Genomic DNA, 20,216 nt, shown 5'->3' on the forward strand with positions numbered 1-20,216 from the left:
CCTGTACTAAATGCTGGAAAGAGAGAGATGAGAAACTTATTCTCTGCTTTTAAGCAGATCAAAACCTACTAAATGAAGACATGTAAATTTGAAAAACTACAAAACAAGTATTTTAAGTGCAATTATAGAAATGTATAACAAGGTATGGGAGAAGAAAATTCTTTTTGTGGAGTGAGCAGTTGTACAGCTCGAGGGGACAACATACACATAAATTACCATGTGATCAGTGCCCTGTAGAGCTGTGCAGCATGAAGTGCCTGGGTGGAAATTGGCCAAGGTGGAATCTGGACTTGGCTTCCCAGACTCCTGGCTCTTCTGTTTCTAATATGCCTTCACATTGCTCTTAGAGCTATCATCTTAAATGTTGATATAATCACATTAGTGCCTTGTTTTATATCATCTACTGGCTCCCCATTACTCACAGAATAAAATAAAAACTTCTTAACCATAGAACTAGGGCTGTTCAGGAATTAGCTCTTTGTCCATCAATCCAGCCACAAACCACATCACTCTAACCTCATACACTGGCCCTCTATGGCTCCAGCTCCTACCCTGTGCTCAAAATTACCTGTGGACTCCTAAATGTGTTAGGCTATTTCCTACCTAAAAATATTCACACCGGATATTTCCTTTGCCTATTATATTCTTCCTCGCTTTGTCCAGGTATCAAAGCCCATATATTTTTTTCAAAGTTCAACTTTAACATTGAACATGACTTAAAACTCATACTGGCTACACTACTTTCAAGATTTGTCCTAGGAGTTGTTTAATTTCTCTGCTCCTTTGTCTCCTCATCAATTGGAGATAACAATATCTACTTACAGGATAGTTTTGAGAGTCAGCCCAAAATTAGTGCCTAATAAACATAAATTCTCTCCCTTTTCCCCCAGGCAGATTAGATCATTCCTTCCTCTGGTCTATCACTAATTATTGTACATTCCACTGATGTAGGAATCATATTATGATATCATAAGTGTATGGTTTGTACATCTATCTTCTCCGCCCCAGTCCAAACATCCTTAAGGAGAGGGTCAGTATCTTGTTCATCCCCAGCAAAACAAAACCGGGTTGAAGAGTATAATATGTGCTTGATAAGTGTATGAGAAAAAAAGAGGAAAAAGAAAAAAATAAATTTTGCAAAGATGAATAAAACATGGCCTCCATCCAAGAGGCCTCCTCAGTCCTGTGGGGGAAGTTGGCCCAGATACAACTCAATATAATACATTTCATGTTATGATAAATGCCATAAATACAAAGAAGCCCAGAATCAGAAGGGATTGGTTCAGACTGGGAAAAGGTAGGCTTTCATGGGGGAAGAATAAAGTCATGAAGGGAGAACTCTGCCCTGCTCACTTAGGAAATGTTCGCTGCTCTAAAAGTCACTAAATCATAGCAAGGTGGGAAAAGAAAAATAAAAAATAGTTCCAACATATAAAAAAGGTATTTCCCTGTCATGATAGGGGCAAGACAGTCCCCCAACCCTAAAATTGGTTTTTTCATTTTTTTTTTTTTTTTGAAATGTCCACCATTGCCCTCTGCAGGTTTCCTTATTTAAAATTTAGATGACTGTAGCCAAAGTGGCACATTAGTGTGCTGTGGGTTACTGGACTAAAAGTATTCATTACACCACTGCAAGCTGAGGCATGGCATAAAAGACATGGGGTTTTTGAGGAGAGAGGAAAGGATTTAACAGCAGAGTTAGAGATTTGCGGTAAGCGGTGTGGGGGAACAGGGTGTGGGAAGACAAATTGCATAATCTGCACTGGATGGCGAATGGGAAAGCAAAACTGAGTGTTGTCCCTATGGGTCACTCTCACTTGAGCCCAAAGGGGCACCTGCACTCACACTTCCTCCTAACCTACCCTCAGGGGCCCCACAGGCTCCCACAACTTTCTTCTTTTGTCACTGACATTTTTCTTTTTTCTCTTGGGGAGTACTTCTTGGTGAGGTCCCTGTTTCTCCATGGGAAAACGTTCACACTTTCTCTTCAGGCTGAAGAGAGCACCAGGATCTCTGCAGCAACTCCACAGTGGTCTCCCACTGTGTACTGTGCCTCCTCCATAGACATAGGCCCTAATCAATGGGCTAGGAATCTACCCTGGGGTCTAGCTCAAGTTCTGGCTGTTCAAGAGGGTTATCATTTGCAGAAAGAAATTATTAACACTCAGACTGAACATAGATATACAAACAATAATTTTGTAAGGAAGACAAGACAGATTGGACCTACCCACCTTATCAAAACAGCATCTTGCTACTGGCAATATGGAAGACAAGATCTTTCAGCAGAGACACAACAAAGCACTACTTGAAAAGGCGTTTAGCCAGGAGACTCTTATTCATTCAGTTTTTTGGGGGGGCGCAGGGGGAGTGGTAATTAAAAGTATGAACTCTGGATCTGCATATCTGCATTCAAATCCTATTTCAGGCACTTCCTAGCTGTGTGATGTTGTGCAAGATACTTTGACCTCTCTGTGTTTCAGTTTTCTCATGTGCAAAATGAAGAATACTATCCACATCACTGAATTGGTGTGAGGATGAAATAAATTACTTATGCAAAGAACACTACTTGGCATATAAGGGCTCCAGTAGTGTTAGTATTATATATTGTTATGACTGTTAATCACAGGTTGTATCATGTTCTAGATGTCTGGCCTGCAGTTGGTGTGTCACGGCACTAATGTTAGAAAGAATGGCTATTCTCTTTCCTGTCGTTCATGCTCTTACCTTCTTTCAGTTCACAGAAACACTGAAGGTAAATAAAATCATCCACTTGAGTGTGCTCTTAACTCAGTTCCTAAGTATTCATTTCCCACTCCATCAGTGCTCATACTCATGTGTACTTACAACAAGTTTCTTGAAGACTGGGGAGGAGAGCTGAGGTAGGGGACAGATAATTCATCTCTTTAACTGCTTCGAGATCAAATTGAAATCTAAGGGTGCAGAGTAAAATACTCAGATGGACAATGTATATCACATAAATCTGGAAGTGTCAGAAAGAAAGGGGTGCTGGGAGAGGAACCTGTAGCAAGGATTATTCTGCCCTACCTGAAGGCATTCAATTTTATTTTAAAAATTACTTGCTGCCCAAAGAAACACAGCTGGAAACAGGATTCTATCCTCATGCTGACCATTTGTAACCCTTAAGAGTACCAGCTCCCATCTGAAGCCTATAACTTGTGTATTATTTGTTTGTTTATTTGTTTACTTATTTTTGAGATGGGGTCTCACTCTGTCACTCAGGCTGGGGTACAATGGCACAATCTCAACTCACTGCAACCTCCACCCCCGCAGGCTCAAGCAATTCTCCCACCTCAGCCTTCCAAGAAGCTGGGATCACAGGCACGCACCACCATGCCTGGCTATTTATTCATTTATTTTGTATTTTTGGTAGAGATGAGGTCTCACCATGTTGCCCAGGCTGGTTTCGAATTCCTGAGCTCAAGCAATGTGCCTGCCTCAACCTCCCAACGTGCTGAGATTGCAGGCATGAGCCACTGCGCTGGGCTATAATTTGTGTTTTCAAAACAGTCTTCAGAAATGTGCCTCTGAGGAGGGTACTACTTGGTGCCAGCCTCCCGCAGTTTGAGTTACCTGCACTCTGGCCTCGGTGAGGTTCACCCGGCGGGCAAGGTCTTCTCGCACAAAAGCATCAGGATAGTGTGTCCGCTCAAAGACACGCTCCAAAGCCTGCAGCTGGCTGCTATTGAAGGTTGTCCTATTCCTTCGCTGCTTTCTCTTCTTTTTTTCTTCTGAGTTCAGCTGATCATCTGGAATAGAAAACAATGATGAAAAGAAGCCAAATTCACTGTAGGAGTCCCAGTTAAGACTTTTTTTACGGTATATCTATAGTGAGATATTGCTTCATTTGCTCACATCTTTATCAAAGTCCTATAGCCAAATGCCACTTTGCATGTGCAAATGTGGCCATTAGTGCTCTCAAGTTCATATGTCAAGAATCCCAGCAATTCATGCTTGGCTGTTGCCTCTAAATCTGGGACAAGACCTGACCTGTCAGAGAGACATTACTTCCATGCTCCTTGATGCCTGTTTGTCAAGGAAAATCTTAACCCTGCCCATGTTCTTTGGACTTCTCTAGAGATAAAGGAAGAAGAGTAGATGGTTTTGTACCTTATTTGTCTTTGACAATGTTATGCTCATTCATCTAGTTTAATAATCTAGTAGACCAATTATCTCCTGGTTCCTTCTCTCCTAACATATATACATGAACACAAATGTAGAGTTATAGAGAGGAAACTATGTTTGAACCACATTACAGGGATTTGTTTTATCATGCACTCTCCTTGAAGCAGCAAGTAATTTCTAACAGCATTCACTCAAGGCTCCATGCTGTTGCAAAGGCAGGCTTCAGAGGCCTCAGCCTAGATCAGGACTAGTGCTACAATGCCATCAACCCAAGCTAACATTAGCCTGGGGCTCACTCCCTGAGAACCCAAGAACAGGAAACAGTTCAGAAAGATCCCTGAAAATGTTTCACTCAAACTTGAGTTCTAGGACCCTGAGATCTTAGGGACCTTTGAAGAATCACAACTCCATTTTTACCTGTCAAGATCCTTCCTTGGTTTTGAGTTCCCCTGAAGGTAGCCTGGTGAGATAATTGTCCAGGGTGTCCATAGCAGTCAGAGTATAGTATGCTCCTCTCCTGCTGCCCCCACCCAGCCCAGTCAGGAGTGATGTATATGTGAAACTGAGTGGAATACCAGCTGTGCTGACACCTCCATCAAACTATCACCCTAAGGCCTGAGCTCTGCAGAGCCCATGAAGGTCCCAGAGATTTTCAACACCATGCTGCCAAAACTCAAGTCACATGCTCCATCTAATGAACTGGACTTGCATTCCCCATAGCTTTTCCCTAAAGAGGCTCAGCCCAAAGAAAATTATGAGGCGTTGGAGTGAGGATGGGGAGAAAAAGGAGAGGTTGGCCATTCGCTATTTAGAAAGTACTTTTGACTGTCTCTTCTGATATGAAAATTCTCCTGATTCTCTCTGATTATAAACACACAATATACTCAGCAAAACTATTAGCACAAGTCATGATGACACCTACCTCAGCTATAATATTGTTCTTATTACAAATTGAGGGAATGATCTAGATTTGTGTACAGAGTCAAAATGTAGCTTAAATCCAGAGGCCTGACAACTGAGGCCGCTAAGTCTTTTTGCTAAGAGAATCCTTCTTCATCAATGCTTCCTTACCAGGAATACCCTTGAAGCTTAGAATAGAGACTGCACATTTCTTCTTGATAATTAAAGCACCCAGGTATAGTAAATGTTTGTTGAATTTGTTTTCAGGGAAAACGTGAAACTCCTCTTGTCCTTAGAAGACTGTTTCTGTAGAAAAAAATGTCATATGATCTCAACCAGATTCCTCCAGCCAAGAAGCTACCATACCATTCTCTCTGCTTCATGGTTTTGTGCAGGCAACCTTCTCTTTGGTTTTTTGCATTTGTGTTGCCTCACCTCGGGGCCCAGCTTTGGTGGCACTTCTGTGACACTCAGTAAGAATGTAAGATCAGCTGCATCTTAGAAATGGAGCAAATTTAATAATAATTTTTGAGATCTACCAATGCCTAAAATATTCCAGCCAACATCACTGATTATACCACTAGCTATTAGCAAAATTAGTTTGCAATAAGATCAGCACTAGAATTCAAACACCTAGGATTAAATACCTTTCAGTAGTTACATTGCACTTGCATTCTCCTTCCTATTTAATATTTGGAAACATTCCTCCCATTCCTATTCATTTTTCCAAATCATTTTGTCTTGTACTTCAGGTCTTTCTAAGTAATACAAGCCCTTGTGATGGCACAATAATCTGAATTTCATGCCCCTGAAACAGAAGTCTGCAAAAAAAAAAAAGAAAAAAAAATCCTTAGCTTCTGTACTTTGTTTTCACTGAGACCAATTAGACCCTAAGCCATTATTTTTAATCATATAGAGAAAATCCCCTATTAAGCCAGTCCCATGATTTGTTTTCTTCTCTCAAAGAAAATTCTTTCTTAGGCGCAACCATAAATTATAAATCTTTTATGTTGTTTTATAAGCCTATTTCTTCTTGTACTGCCAACTGCAGTCAAGACCAAGAATATTTTATGTTTTGTTCTTAGTATTACAACCTGATACATAATCTCAGTAGTTCTTTGAAATATTCCACTGTTCAGTCAAATTCCACTGACTGTCCACCATAAACCACCAACTCCCCTCATGTGGGAGTAAGGGAAATGGAGAATTACAGTTTATGACAGGGAATAAATAGCTATGATGACCTGAAGCAATTCCAGCAGAAGTTTCCCGGTGAATGTTCTTGTTGTTTTTAACAAATGAAAACACTAGTTCAGATCATGTTGAAGGTGAGAAAAGACACAAATAACAGGGATCCAGGGAGTCTGGCTCTGGCAAATGTCCTTGAGAGTGCAAGTATAATAGAAAGAGACGATGAGCGGGCAACAAAGACAGCTCGAGCAGCAGTCCTGGGGATGCTCTGTCTTTGCTCACTAATCACAAAGTGTGAGCTCCCTATTTTTCCCCAAGAATGCAGAACAGGACCCAGCACAGTATCTTCAGCAGTACAAAAGGAAATATAAACACTGTAGAGGTTTACAAATGCAGGGCATCTGAAGAACCTGTGATAAACACATTTATCAGATTCTTGGCTCTGGTTGAATACAAGGGAGAGAAAGCAGTGTATTTTTACTAATTCCAAGAGGGTCATCTTTTCTTGCAAAAACAACTACAGTGAAGGTTGATTTTGAAACTTGCTGTCTGAGGATACTGACATCCAATTGGATATTAGGATGCATCTCATTCTTTGGCATTCTAAAATGGGAAGGATTCACCAAGTTGTAGAATAACCAGCAGAAACGTGAATCCATTTTTTTTTTTTTTTTTGAGATGGAGTCTCGCTCTGTCGCCCAGGCTGGAGTGCAGTGGCGCAATCTCAACTCACCGCAACCTCCGCCCCCTGCGTTCATGCCATTCTCCTGCCTCAGCCTCCCGAGTAGCTGGGACTACAGGCACCTGCCACCACGCCCTGCTAATTTTTTGTATTTTTAGTAGAGACGGGGTTTCACCGTGTTAGCCAGGATGGTCTCGATCTCCTGACCTCATGATCCACCTGCCTCGGCTTCCCAAAGTGCTGGGATTACAGGCGTGAACCACTGCGCCTGGCCTACGTGGATACGTTTTTTTCAATGTCACAATGTTTCAAATCCAAAGTGTTTATGGATTTTATAATTTTTTTGATGATTGAGTAAACTGAAAATATGTAGTTATTGTCGCTCTTAGTAAAAACAAGCAAAACAGCCTTATAAATAGGTGTAGTCTTGCTGGGATCATGAGTCATAAAATATTGGCATCTAATGAAACCCAAGAAATTGTCTAATTCAACCATCTTATTTTACAGATGAGTTAAATTAGATCTAGAAGAACAATGTGACTTGCCCAAAATCACGACGCAGACTTGGGACCTCCAGCCAGAGCGAGAAACCAGGATTCCCAATTCCATTCCACTCTTAAGTGCAGATGACAACATACACGCTATGCAAGAAACAACAAAGCATCCCACACGTAAATGGAAACCATTCCCCAGGGAAAATATTTATAAGAAAGACAGATTTTTCCATACTAGCTGTTATAAAGAGGGTCTGAGAAAGAGGGTCGATGAATATCACATGTTGTCCTTTCTACCGGAATAGCCATTAAAAAATGCAACCATTCTCATCTAGAAAGCCATTTTGATCCAGATGTTCTTGCATTCTTCTTTACAATGATATCCATAAGTCCTTGCTTCATCAATTAAATAAGTGCAGGGTTATTTTAGCTTAGTAGTATGCCCCATCTTCTATCTTCTCCCACAATAATAGATGATTTTCACTTTAGGACAGTTTAAAATCTCTCTGTTCCTAAAACACATCTCAAATCTTACCTTCTCTATAAACCTTTTCTGATAGCATCAATTTATACTGATTTCCCAGGCTCTAAATTTATATACATATATTAGTATATTATCAAATACTTTTCAAAAATTATGGTTCAATATTTTCTATGTAAATATTTTGTTACCTTAATGCATTCAGGCATTTCTATAGAAAAGAAATAGGATTCCTTGACATATTACATTACAGTAAAAGTTGAAAGAGTTATAGTAATGTCATGGTATAGAAGCAGTCCCAGAATATTAGAATTTTAGTGATTTATTTAAAGTTTTAAAGGACTGAGTAATTTCTGAATTCCAATTATTCTTTTTAACAATACATAGCAAGTAATTATGATAGCATTGTCTTTTGTCTCTGGATAGTTTTACCCGCAGAGGAAAAATTCTTTCGCAGTGTTTCTTTATCAGATAAGATAGTCACCAGATTTAGAGAGGGAAAAAGCCTTGTGGTCTGATTCGTTTGCAAATGTAGGAATTATTCTTTCATTTTTATCCTTTACTAGAAAAGCAGCTGCAGGATACATGAATTATTTAAACCACCAAGAAAATACACAAGAAAGAGGCACTAAAGAGATGGGTGTTTCTAATGGATCACAATGTTAGAATACATATGAAGAACTTCTTGAGAAAAGAAGGCTGTGAGCCCAAGGTAGGGTACCCTCTGTGCATTCAAATATGAGTTAAAGAGAACAATAGCCCTGACCTTGGCTATAGTGTGAAGTTCACTCTGGACTCCTCACGTGGCTGCTGAAGTTGCCCTAGAGGGAAGGTGGAGAAGGCATAAAGTGCCATCCTCAAGCATGGGGACCTGAGAGCATGTGGTGATCCCTATTCACTAAGGCCTTGCACTCGCCATGCAAGCTTCAGCTAACTCCAACGCCCCTCACCCTCTTCTGCTCTGTATCCTGTGGGAGGAACCTTAGAGATTCCAAATCATTGGTCAGCCAGACGTAATGAAAAGGTACGGTAAAAACATATTTTAGGAATAAAATCTGAAGAAAAATGCGTTTCCTATGCCTGGGTCACATCAGTTTGGGAAAAAATCTGATGCAAGAAGATAAAATGCCAGCTCCAGTAGCAGAAACCAACTACCACATCAAAGCTTGTCATCTGCCTTTTGGTTGAAAGCATGGCAGGCAAGCGGATCTAAAGTGCAGCCCGCTGATCATTTTATGGGCATTGAAGAATGTTTTCAAAGGAACTTATATTGCACAACAGCTACTTACTTTAATGGGATTTGTGTGGTTCAGGCCCTGTAACCTTTGGAAAATTGAAAGGAAGTGTAATTGCAAAAGCCACTAAAAACCGTTTAGCTTTTATTGCAAGGCCTATGAAAAGCAGTGAAATAGAGCTGTGGCATTCATTTGAGTTTCTTTGGCTACACTTGGCATTAACTGAAATTAGGACAGCATCTTTCTAATATGTGCCCTGATAAATGGCACATGGATCACTTAAATTGGAAGACTGTTGCAATGTAGACTGAGCTTAGTGCATCACAATGACCAAAGCCAAGTTTAGCAGCACACCCACACCGTCTCAACAGCACAGTCCTGCAGCGGTCCTCCACCATTGACTCCCAGCAAGAATCAAGAGTGCACAGATCTCTGCCAATACAAATACCCAACTGTGCAGCTATTGTACATTATCACAGCACAGCTACCTGAACTATAGCACACTAAAGCCCCTAAACTTTGTATGGTGGTCTTTACTGTCATCTTGGTATAGACTTGGTTCATTTTTAGTCAAGTATCAGACTAAGCCTTAGCAAATAGAATTAAAACATCTTATATGTAATTTGGGAAATGACATATGTTCTCTGGAGAACAAAATGCTCTAAGAAGTGTGAAATTACATTATTTTGAATGGTTTTGATCAAAAAGATGAGTCAGTGGCTCTGTGTAAAGCAACAGTGGTTCTGTGTAGACAGCTCAAAATTTAACTTTCTCAATATAGCCAACCCTCCTTTCAAGTAGAAAACACTCAAGAATATGAGGTACTCTAATGTGATTTGTACTGTTTTTAGCTTCTTTGTTATATATTTCTTTTCACCTCTATAGAACAAATACATTTCTATAGCACCAAAAATGTTAACACAATCCATATCACCTTAAGTGCTTTAACTCTCTTAAGACATTTTCCTTAAAGGATTATTGATCAGAACCCCTGAGAATATCCAACACAAAGCAAGGTTTTCCATGTAGTCCCATGTTGGAACTGTACTTACTTCTGAGGCTATGTTGATAAAACTCCCCACCACCCCACATTATGTGGGCATTTTCCATGTGATGATGAATCTGTTTTAGACTGTAATTCCAGAGCACAACATTTGTGTTTGTATTTAATTGAAGCTCTTATCAATGCTCAGTAAGTGAATAATCAGACATGAAATACTACTACTAATAATAATACTAATGTATTCATGAATACATAATTTACTAATACTAATAACAATAATGTATTCATGAATATGTTAGAATTCTTACTGTAAGAGATGCGTTATTGAGCAGAGTACCTTCTCTTTGATAAAGACATGAAATTCTGGCTTCAGATATGTAAGCTACCTCCAATTGTTCTATGGATGAATTACCAGTTTACTCATTTTTTCAATTCATTGCAGGAGGCCAAAAAAGGGGAAAATAAGAATCTTTTTGTCAGACCCAACTAGCTATAATTGGGATGGAAGCATAGTTGGAAGTGGAGTGGAATAGAAAGTAAACCAGCTTAGAAATAAGAACAACCTTTATTCTCATACAGATGCTGCCACTGACTAGCTGTGTGGCCTTGGATAAGATGCTTCACTTCTCTAAGCCTCAGTTTCCAAAATGATAAAATGGGAGTAGGATCACCTGCATCCCAGGGTCATTTGAAAATTTAATAAATGCATAAAAGGCACATAGGCTGACACATAGCAGGCATTTGACAAGTGGTGGATTTTACTGCTACCACTGCTACCATAATGTGTTCTCAAAAACGGGCTGGTCAAAGCCGTTGCTGCTGTACCTTCACTCTTCTGCTCACTCTTTGTTGTTATTTAGCTGTTCAGTAAGATTTCTATCACAGAATAACTGGAGAGAAAGTGAGAAATCCATTCAAATACATTTATATGGCTTGGTCATGTTTGATGGAGAGCATAACAGAACTAGGAAATTGGAAAAATGAATAAAAGCTTTAAAAATCAGCAAGGACTGAGATATGGGGTAGACTCAAAATTGCACAAGGATATATATCATGCACAGGTGTTTTTCCCAAAAGCTCCATTTGGGGCATTTTTGTGCTATTATTCAATTCTTGGCTTTCTAAAAAGCCAACTTGCCTTCCTAGATTCAAATTTTGGAAAAAAGAAAACCATCTAGCAAGCAAATAGATCCTAGTACTCAGACGGATAAGCAATTGGTACCTTTAACAAGTAGTCTCACTAGAAATTAGCTTCAGAAAAAAAGACAGGAAAGAAAAGAAAGCCAAGAGCTAAAGACAGGTTATGAAAATTCAATTATTTCCCAGCCTATTTGCTTGTGGTTAACTAATTTGGTTGCCATATGCCTAAAAAACACAACAGTTGGGTCATATTACTCACTATTTATTCAGTGACTCTTTTAAAAAGAAATGTCTGATTATTTTGGTAAATTCCAAAAGGATAAGAAGAAACCAAGGAAGGTAAAGTTCTGGGAAAAGAGTGAGTTCTGACTGAGATATTAGAAGCTTTCTAAACTTGTAATATTCCAGATGTGTGGTCCCCTTGGAAGTGCCTGGTATTTGACTAGGATTACAAACAAAGCTGAGGATGAGGCATATGCTCTTGTCTTCTTCTGCTGAGGTTTTTTTTCCCTTTGCAGTGAGACTGCTGTCACTTCATAAAAGAGACAACATCAATCTTGCCATTACCAGTAGAAACTAGCGTTTTCATGAGAGGCAAGCATCATATGTCACCTTTTTCATTGATTCCTTATCTTTTTGGTTATAATTTTTAATGTTCTAAAGGAAAATCTGGTAAGCACAGGTTCTAAAAAACCAAGACTGGAAGCAGACAGGAATGAAGGAGATGTACGTAGTTAATGAGTAAGCTTAGCTCTTAGAAGGACAGGAGTGATGGAGCAGAGCTTCTCTGCTTAGCTACAAGGCATTTGAACTTATGAGAACAAAAATATGACTTGAATTTTCTTATAATTTTTAATCTCGTGTTAAAAGGACAAGGTGCTTATAGCAGAGAAAGCCACAGTAACAGAAAATTAGCTTTCCATCACAGTAAGAGATAGAACCAAAGGTAATTCTGTAACACTATATAGAATAAATGAAGAGGGCTGAAAAAGATATCAAAGTTCTTCTTGGTGTTACTCTGGTCTTGGATGCCAAATAAATCTGAAGATGAAAACACGCTAAAATGGTCAACATAGGAGGCTTGATATTTTCAAATACTTTTTAGATGAAATAAAATTCTCTTTAAAGAACAAAAATTCAAATTTTGGGGTTTTTTTTTTTACAATTATTTGTAAAAAATAAGAAAAGTCAAAGTGTAAATAGTGGCTTAAAGCTTGACTCTTTTGAGGAAAATACCATTCTTTAACATCTGAAGGATTCAATTTCCATATCTGTAAAACGGGTTGTTGACTTAGTCAGCTCAGGCTGCCAAAACAAAATACTATAGACCGGGTAGTTTAGACAACAGAAATATGTTTCAGAGGCTGGAAGTCTCAGGATGAGGGGGCTGGCCTATTTGGCTGCCTGTTGAGCGCCTGCTTCCTGGCCTGCAAACAACTGCCTTCTTACTATATCCTCATATGGCAGAGGGAGCAAAAGAGAGCAAGCTTCCTGGTCTCTTCTTATAAAGACACTAATTCCATCATGAGGACTCACTCACATGACCTCATCTAAACTTAATTACCTTTCAAAGGCCTTACTTCCAAATAGTGTCACATTGGGGGTTACGGGTTCAGTATATGAATTTGGGGAGGATATAAACATTCAGTCCATGACAACTGCTTTAAGATACAAGTGATACATATATTTTTAAATGATACAAATTGTGACAACTAGTTGTACACATTTCTTTATATTTTATTGTACAATATGTATTATGGAGCAATTGTGGAAATGGCTTTGGATTGGGAATAAGTAGACTTTGATTCTAATTCAGAGGAGTTACTGGGAAAGCCTGTGATGTTAGCCCTCAAGTGTCCTAACTGGCATAATTATAGGTTGGGCTATGGGACTAAGATCTGTTTCAAATTCAGCATTGTGGAGTTATAGGATAGTTTTTACATTTCCGATGCCTAGCCTAATAAAAAACTTTCAATAATTGCTCATTTAGTGTGATGACTGAATTATAGTCTTTTGGTGGTGATGGTGTTGGTGGTGGTGTTTTTTTACTTTTTTGAGAAAAAGTTAGGCTGGATTTTATCTTGCATAAGGGCCGTAATGTAATTACCAGGCCTGGGGAAAGCTTCAATGACTGACATCTTCCTCCATGCCCACAGCACCCTGCAGGGATAACACTCCAGACTGAAATCAATGTGAATCTTTAGAAGACATTAGTTTACCTCTAACTACAGTCTAGAGAAAGAAGAAACCTAAGATGTTTTTTAGAATAACTATAAAGAGTTATTCTATCTTCTAAATTTACTAAAAGGAGATAAGAATAACTACATATTTCTTTTCTTTGCCATCCTTGACCTCCTAACCATCAGTCAAGTGGCATCAGACTTGCTGCAAACACTGCCTATATCAACCATTTTAGGCTAACCCCAAAATGGATGCCACTAACAATGGTTATATTCAATCTTGACTTTAGTATCGTCTATCACTTTATTCATTCGTTTGAACAAATATCTATTGAGCACTTACATGCCAAGCAATGAGATGCTCTGAGTAGAGAGAAATGTTGTATGTTGTCTACACTTCAAGATACTTACTTTATAACTGATCTGGAGAAAGAAGTCAAAAGCAGTTGACAAATAAAGTAACAGTAGAAGAAAAAATATTCCAGTACACTTGGTGGCCATCAGAGCCAGGAATGGGCCAGGAAGGAAGACAGATATACCAAAGAGAGTACAAGATTAGAAAACACTGCATGGGCCTCTCTTTGTCATACCTGAAGCTTAGCATCCTTTTCTCAGCTGACCTATTATTTCTCACCCAAACACTCCACTCTAGTTGTACTGCTAATGGTGATAAAAACATAATTTTCTTGTCCTTTTCATTTATGCTTTTCTCTGACCTTGTCTTTCTTTGCCTAATAACACGTCACAGACCTTACCCATACCTACTAACTTTTACATCAATGGCTCCTTCTCCTTCCCTAAGTCTCAGCTGACCTGTCAGTTCTTTGTAGGAACCTTCTGTGATCAACAACCAGAAGTAGTCTTCTCACTATTCTTCATCCAGCATCTTAACCATCCGCTTTATAACACTTATGACAATCTGTAATTATTTATGTTGATTGTCTCACACTAGAATATAGCTTCATGAGGGTAGGCACCTTACCTGACTTGTTAACTGTGCTATTCCGGCACCTGACATTAGTCTTCCATATTTTGGGTACTTTTCTTAGAATTATTAAATTAATATGTTAGACTCTGCTTGGTGAAAGTGCCTACTCTGAACAACCTGGTCCATTCACACTCAGCCACCAAACCTGACCACTCTTTCAGGGATCAGTTTCTGTAATAAGGTCTTGACACACAAAATTTCCTGCTTACTGGTTTTTGTAAGGCATGTAAATTCCAGGATCAAGTGTTATGCAGGTTTCTCATGCACTTTCTCAGTGAATGACTGCAGCAGTAATTATTCTGTTTAGAAAGTAAGCCTTGAAGGCAGGTGAACAAAGTGTGTAGAATAGAGCCCTAAACCTCTTAGTAGTGCTCAGTAAATGTTTGACTTTGATAATGATGACATATATGGAATTATTGACCATCTTGCTCCTAGAAAAGACAAAGGAAGTCTCAAAAGGCATGACCTGATACAGTTATTTCTATGTTCCAAAAACATATTTAGCTTCAGGTTGTATTTTCTTCTAGTTAGTCATCTCCAGTCACCATGTTTTCTGTTCCCTTTCTCTGGCAAAGGAGCTTGGGCAAAAGCCTGGCTAATTCATTCTCCAATATACAGGAACATTATGGCCTGTCAACCACACCTAAGCCTTAATTATATGGTGATTTCCTCTCCAAGGATATGTGACTGTTTTAACTAGTAAGGAAGCCGATGCACTAAGGTCATATGAGAAAAAAAAGTTACATTTGGGTAAAACACCCAAAAAATCATGTGGAATACTCTTATTCCATTGAATCATGTCCCCTGTTGTTGAATAGCCCTAAAGAAGTCCTTGTTAATAGTCATTCTGTCTGCCTGGAATGGAAATCTATGAGTAATCTATGTGTCACTGTGACTCATGTCGTGGCCAACACTTCTAAATCCTCATCATCTGAAATTTGGCAAGAAGAATTTACACTGCTCAACTCATAACAGGAGGAAAGACCTAATAAAAAGTCGTATTGATTAAACATAAAATGATAACCAGAAAAGGAAGATAATCAAGGTTAAGGAAGGACAATGACTCTTTAATCACCACCTGGGTCATTCTCTTCCTTGGCATCTGTTTCCAATATGACTTACATGGCAATTACAGATATATTTGCTCATATAACCTTGGGTATTTTTTTAGGTTTTCCCTATTTCTAAAAATTTTCCAATTTTTAAATTACTTTGAAAAAGGACTTTGATAGTAATATGTTGAACCAAAAACAAGGACAAACTGGATATACTAGTGTTTAATTCCACTGCAAGAGCATTTCCAACAATTGGTAAAAGTTTCATTTACCAGCCTTCTTATTTCTTTTCTTTAATCTATTTGATTAAAATGGCACAGGGAATAATTATGTGGTTAATTTACTCAGTAGTCAGCACCTTTAAAATAAAGTATCCTAGGAATAAACTTGAAAATTTCATGGACTCAGGAGATTCTTACAGAAAACATATACTGATTAGGTGAGTAGATGGAAGAACGGATTTGAGAAAATCAGATTTTATAAACACAGTGTTTGCATTAGATCAATTAAAGAAGATGTGTGCATGGTAACTGATTTGGGCAAAGGTGGGGACATTCTAAGCTACATTTTAATTTTTTTTAATCTAGCCAAGGAGAGAGTTAAAAGGAAATATTTTCCTTTCTTGCTATTCAGCTGTGTTCTGCAGACCCCTGCTGGGCATCTTCACTTTGTTCTATTTGGTTATTTCTATACTAGGGCTTTTAGTAGCAGTGGTCATACTTTCCCTGATGATATCATTAAACTTATTCCTTTACTACAGATCTGTTAGTTTGAGGAGAAATCTTCTTGGCTAGAAGGATTATTACAATTTTCTTTCCTGGAGACATCCAGGTATTTTTTTTTCTTTTTCTTTTTCTTTTTTTTTAAGGACAGGGTCTCACTCTGTCACCCAGGCTGGGGTACAGTGGCATAATCACAACTCACTCCAACCTCAAATTACTGGGCTCAAGTGATCCTCCTGCCTCAGCCTCCCCAGTAGCTGGGACTACAGGTGCGCACCACCATGTCCAGCAATCTTTTTTTTTTTGGTAGGTATGGGGTCTCACTATGTTGCCAAGACTAGTCTTGAACTCCTGGTCTCATGCAATCCTCCTGCCTCAGCCTCCCAAAGTGTTGAGATTACAGGTGTGAGCCACCGCGCCCTGCCAAGACTTCTGGTTTGAGCACCAGTCTCAGGTCTTCCCAAGCCCAAATGGCACTGAGCTTTTCTGGCCATTAAGTGTGGGTGGTCACCAAGTGATACGAATATAGGTAACTTCTTGACCTGAGAGACCCCATTTTTTATACCAAAACTTATCTCTAATTAATCATAGCCCCAGACCAAATTTATACAATTATAACTTTATACTCTTTCTCACATTTTCAGCAATTCAATGTTAGTAAAGTTTTTTCACAGAAATGTACGAGAAGTCAATTTTATATAATGGGGCACGGGGGAACGTCAGTGGATCAGAAGCCAGACAACATGAGTCCTCTGTCTCTGGCCCAAAAAAGTCACGTGATCTTGAGAATGTAACTTTGCCAATCTAGGTTTCTATTACTGTTGCTGTTGAAAAGGGGCATAGTAGGCCGGGCGCGGTGGCTCACGCTTGTAATCCCAGCACTTTGGGAGGCCGAGGCGGGCGGATCACAAGGTCAAGGAGATCAAGACCACGGTGAAACCCCGTCTCTACTAAAAATACAAAAAATTAGCTGGGCATGGTGGCGGGCGCCTGTAGTCCCAGCTACTCGGAGAGGCTGAGGCAGGAGAATGGCGTGAACCCGGGAGGCGGAGCTTGCAGTGAGCCGAGATCGCGCCACTGCACTCCAGCCTGGGCGACAGAGTGAGACTCCGCCTCAAAAAAAAAAAAAAAAAAGAAAAGAAAAGGGGCATAGTATTAAATTGTTTTTAATAACTCTTTCTAATTTTAAATTACAAACTCCTCTTCAAGTACTTGACCAATAGATAAATCTGTGCCTTCAAAGAGGTATATAGTAAAGAATAATATACTTAATTACTAATTATCTCCATTTTTGGAATCTATGAATTTAACAATGGATTAACTAGATATTGTGTAATTCCATGAATATACATTCCTAGGTCAAATCTGCAATGTCTTTGATTATTTTTAACTAACACTAGTAATGATATTTGCAGATATCAGGGTTAGTTCAACATTGCATGAATGCTTATTTTCTTTTAGATAATTTTTAAAGATAATGTTCAGATTTAGCAGGTATTCAAATACTGAACAAGAGACCAAAGAAAACTACTGAAAAACTATTTATAAAGTTCCAGCGTTTTTAAAAAATCTAACATTTAAGGGTGGGGGGCATAATTTCTTACAAAATGTTTCTGTGTGTGTGTGCGTGTGTATGTGTGTGTGTGTGTCTATGTGGGTATATGTGTGACAGCTCAGAGAACGCAAAGTTGAACTGGTAACAACAGTGCTAGAAACATGAGAACTAGAAGCAGATTCAATTGCTCACAGTGGGAAGGAACAACCTCTTGCAATGCAAAAGTTTTACTTGTTTGAGTTCTCTGCATAGCCCACTAAAACTGCTGAGACCTACTGTCATTACCTAGTACAGTACTAACTGTATCTGGTAGCTCACTTTGACATAGGAGTTTCTGGTAGGAGCTCCCAGACAATAGCTCACATGATATCACTGCCTGCTGAACTTAGCTGTAAACAAAAAAATATGTATTTTAAATAGATATTTCAGGGACAAGAGAGGTGGCTCACACCTGTAATTCCAGCACTTTGGGATGCCAGGGCGGGTGAATCACTTGAGCCTGGGAGTTTGAGACCAGCCTGAGCAACATCACAAAACCCTGTCTCTACAAAAATAACAAAAATTAGCTGGGTATGGTAGCATGCTCCTACAGTCCCAGCTACCTGGGGGGCTGAGGTAGGAGGATCACCTGAGCCCAGGTGGTTGAGGCTGCACTGAGCCCATGATATTGTGCCACTGCACTCCAGCCTAGGCAACAGAGTGAGACCCTGCCAAAGAAAAAAAATATATATATATTTATATATATATATAATGTCTAAAATTTAAATAAACCAAGGCAGAGAATGTAAGGTTCCTAGTGAAGTAAATTGCCAAATTATGCTGGTTGGCACAACCGTGAACTATATAAATGAGGTCTTAAATTGCTACGTAATGCAAACATGGAGTAGGAAAGTGGCAAAGTGGTGACAAAAAAAGAATGGGGTACATTTAAGGTGAATCACTAAGGATGTTCTTCCATTAAATTGTGAGAGTTTATATATTGAGACCATTCCACTAGGACCCAAATAACATGTGTGCCTTTGGAACTATTTGCAGTGTATGTTTCAAAGTTCAGACCAAAGCCACTAGGTAAGTTTTATAGGTCCCTCTAGAAGAGCAGTTTCTTGTCACGGCTGGAAAAATAATGGCACAAAGCATCCAGTAACAACAGAATCTAGGCCTGTTAGTTTGATCCCAAGATGATGCCTCTTCCAAAAGGAGAGAATCCAGAAAAACAATTTATTCTCCAGACTGAGTGTGAAAGACTAGTATTTAAGATTTGGAAATGTTTCGGGTCTAGTCTACTACACACTGGGTGCAGATCTGTTGGGGAAAATCTATTTACCATTTTCTTTGTTCCAACAAAGACTCTCATGAAGTTGAGTTTCTCCAAGATCATCTTTTGTGGAGGCTAAGGACAGGAAACAGGAAAGATGTATGACACCAGCTTTCCAAAGTCTATCTTGCTTCTCAAGGTTCCTTTAAGAACACAGTACAGCTGAGAAGGCAAGTATGCATTCAGGCCTATACAATGACTGCAGTGACCAGTGGCCAATAAATCAATTACATCTTGTGTATCCTACTTAACCTATGAATATGATGAACATTTGGAGCGTGTTTTTTGTGGTCTCATGCCAAAAGTTAACCACAGCTTAGAGATTCTTGAACTTCAGAAAAATAAGTAGAAATCTATTTCCCCCACTTTATTCTCAGTGCAGTTGGAAAGAACAGAATTCCATGAGAGAGAAACTTAATTGTGTTCATAACTTCTCAGCATTGAGAGGTTGCATTTATATAGGCCTTTCTTTCAAAGATCATAAAACACCTCACGTATGTTATTTCATTTATATTCTAAATGTGTTTATAGTATAACAAAATGACACAATACAATTTTAATTTTAAAAAGTGTTAATTTAATAAATTTTAACCAAACTAATCAAAGTTACATTTGTCTAGTTTAACACTTGGGGAAATCAATGTTTAGTTATATTTCAGAATAAAAGTGGTCAGTGGGTAAGTTGATTAGTTTTACCTTTAATTAAAATTTTTATTTTTGCTTTGCTTTTCCCAGTACTCTAGGCCACATTAATTATTCTCCTTCCTTAACTCTGAGCCAGTGCTCGATTCACACAATTTAGCACATGGCTGTACATTTTCGTGATGTCTTCTTTGTTTTCTATGTATTTTGGTCTCAACTACGTATTCAGGGGGAAGAGCTGACATGGACTGGAAATGACATTAATTAGAAGACAGAGCCTTGAGAGCCAGTCCTGTCACTCACTGTCTTTCAGCAAACTCACTCATCTTGCCTGAGCCCAGGGCATGCAGCTGATATATGGTAGTTTGGCTACAGAGCCCAAGTTCTGAAATACAATGTGAAATACCAATGGAAAGTGTCCTAAATGCTTTAAAGAGTTGTAAGGTTCAAGTAAGATGAGTTAAAAAAAAAACTCTATTATATAATGTAT

The 20,216-nt window shown here is 38.9% G+C and overlaps 1 protein-coding gene across 1 annotated transcript in view; it reads right to left on the reverse strand.

Annotated features, from left to right (window-relative positions):
- The window catches only part of PRRX1 (paired related homeobox 1), a 76,723-nt gene that overhangs the window by 16,175 nt on the left and 40,332 nt on the right, over nucleotides 1-20,216 (reverse strand). Inside the window, exon 2 of the mRNA XM_003258863.3 lies at nucleotides 3,592-3,767. Coding sequence (XP_003258911.1) covers nucleotides 3,592-3,767 — 176 coding nt within the window. The remainder of the gene's footprint in view (nucleotides 1-3,591; nucleotides 3,768-20,216) is intronic.

Source organism: Nomascus leucogenys, chromosome 12 (assembly GCF_006542625.1).
Source record: "Nomascus leucogenys isolate Asia chromosome 12, Asia_NLE_v1, whole genome shotgun sequence".
NCBI lineage: Eukaryota > Metazoa > Chordata > Mammalia > Primates > Hylobatidae > Nomascus > Nomascus leucogenys.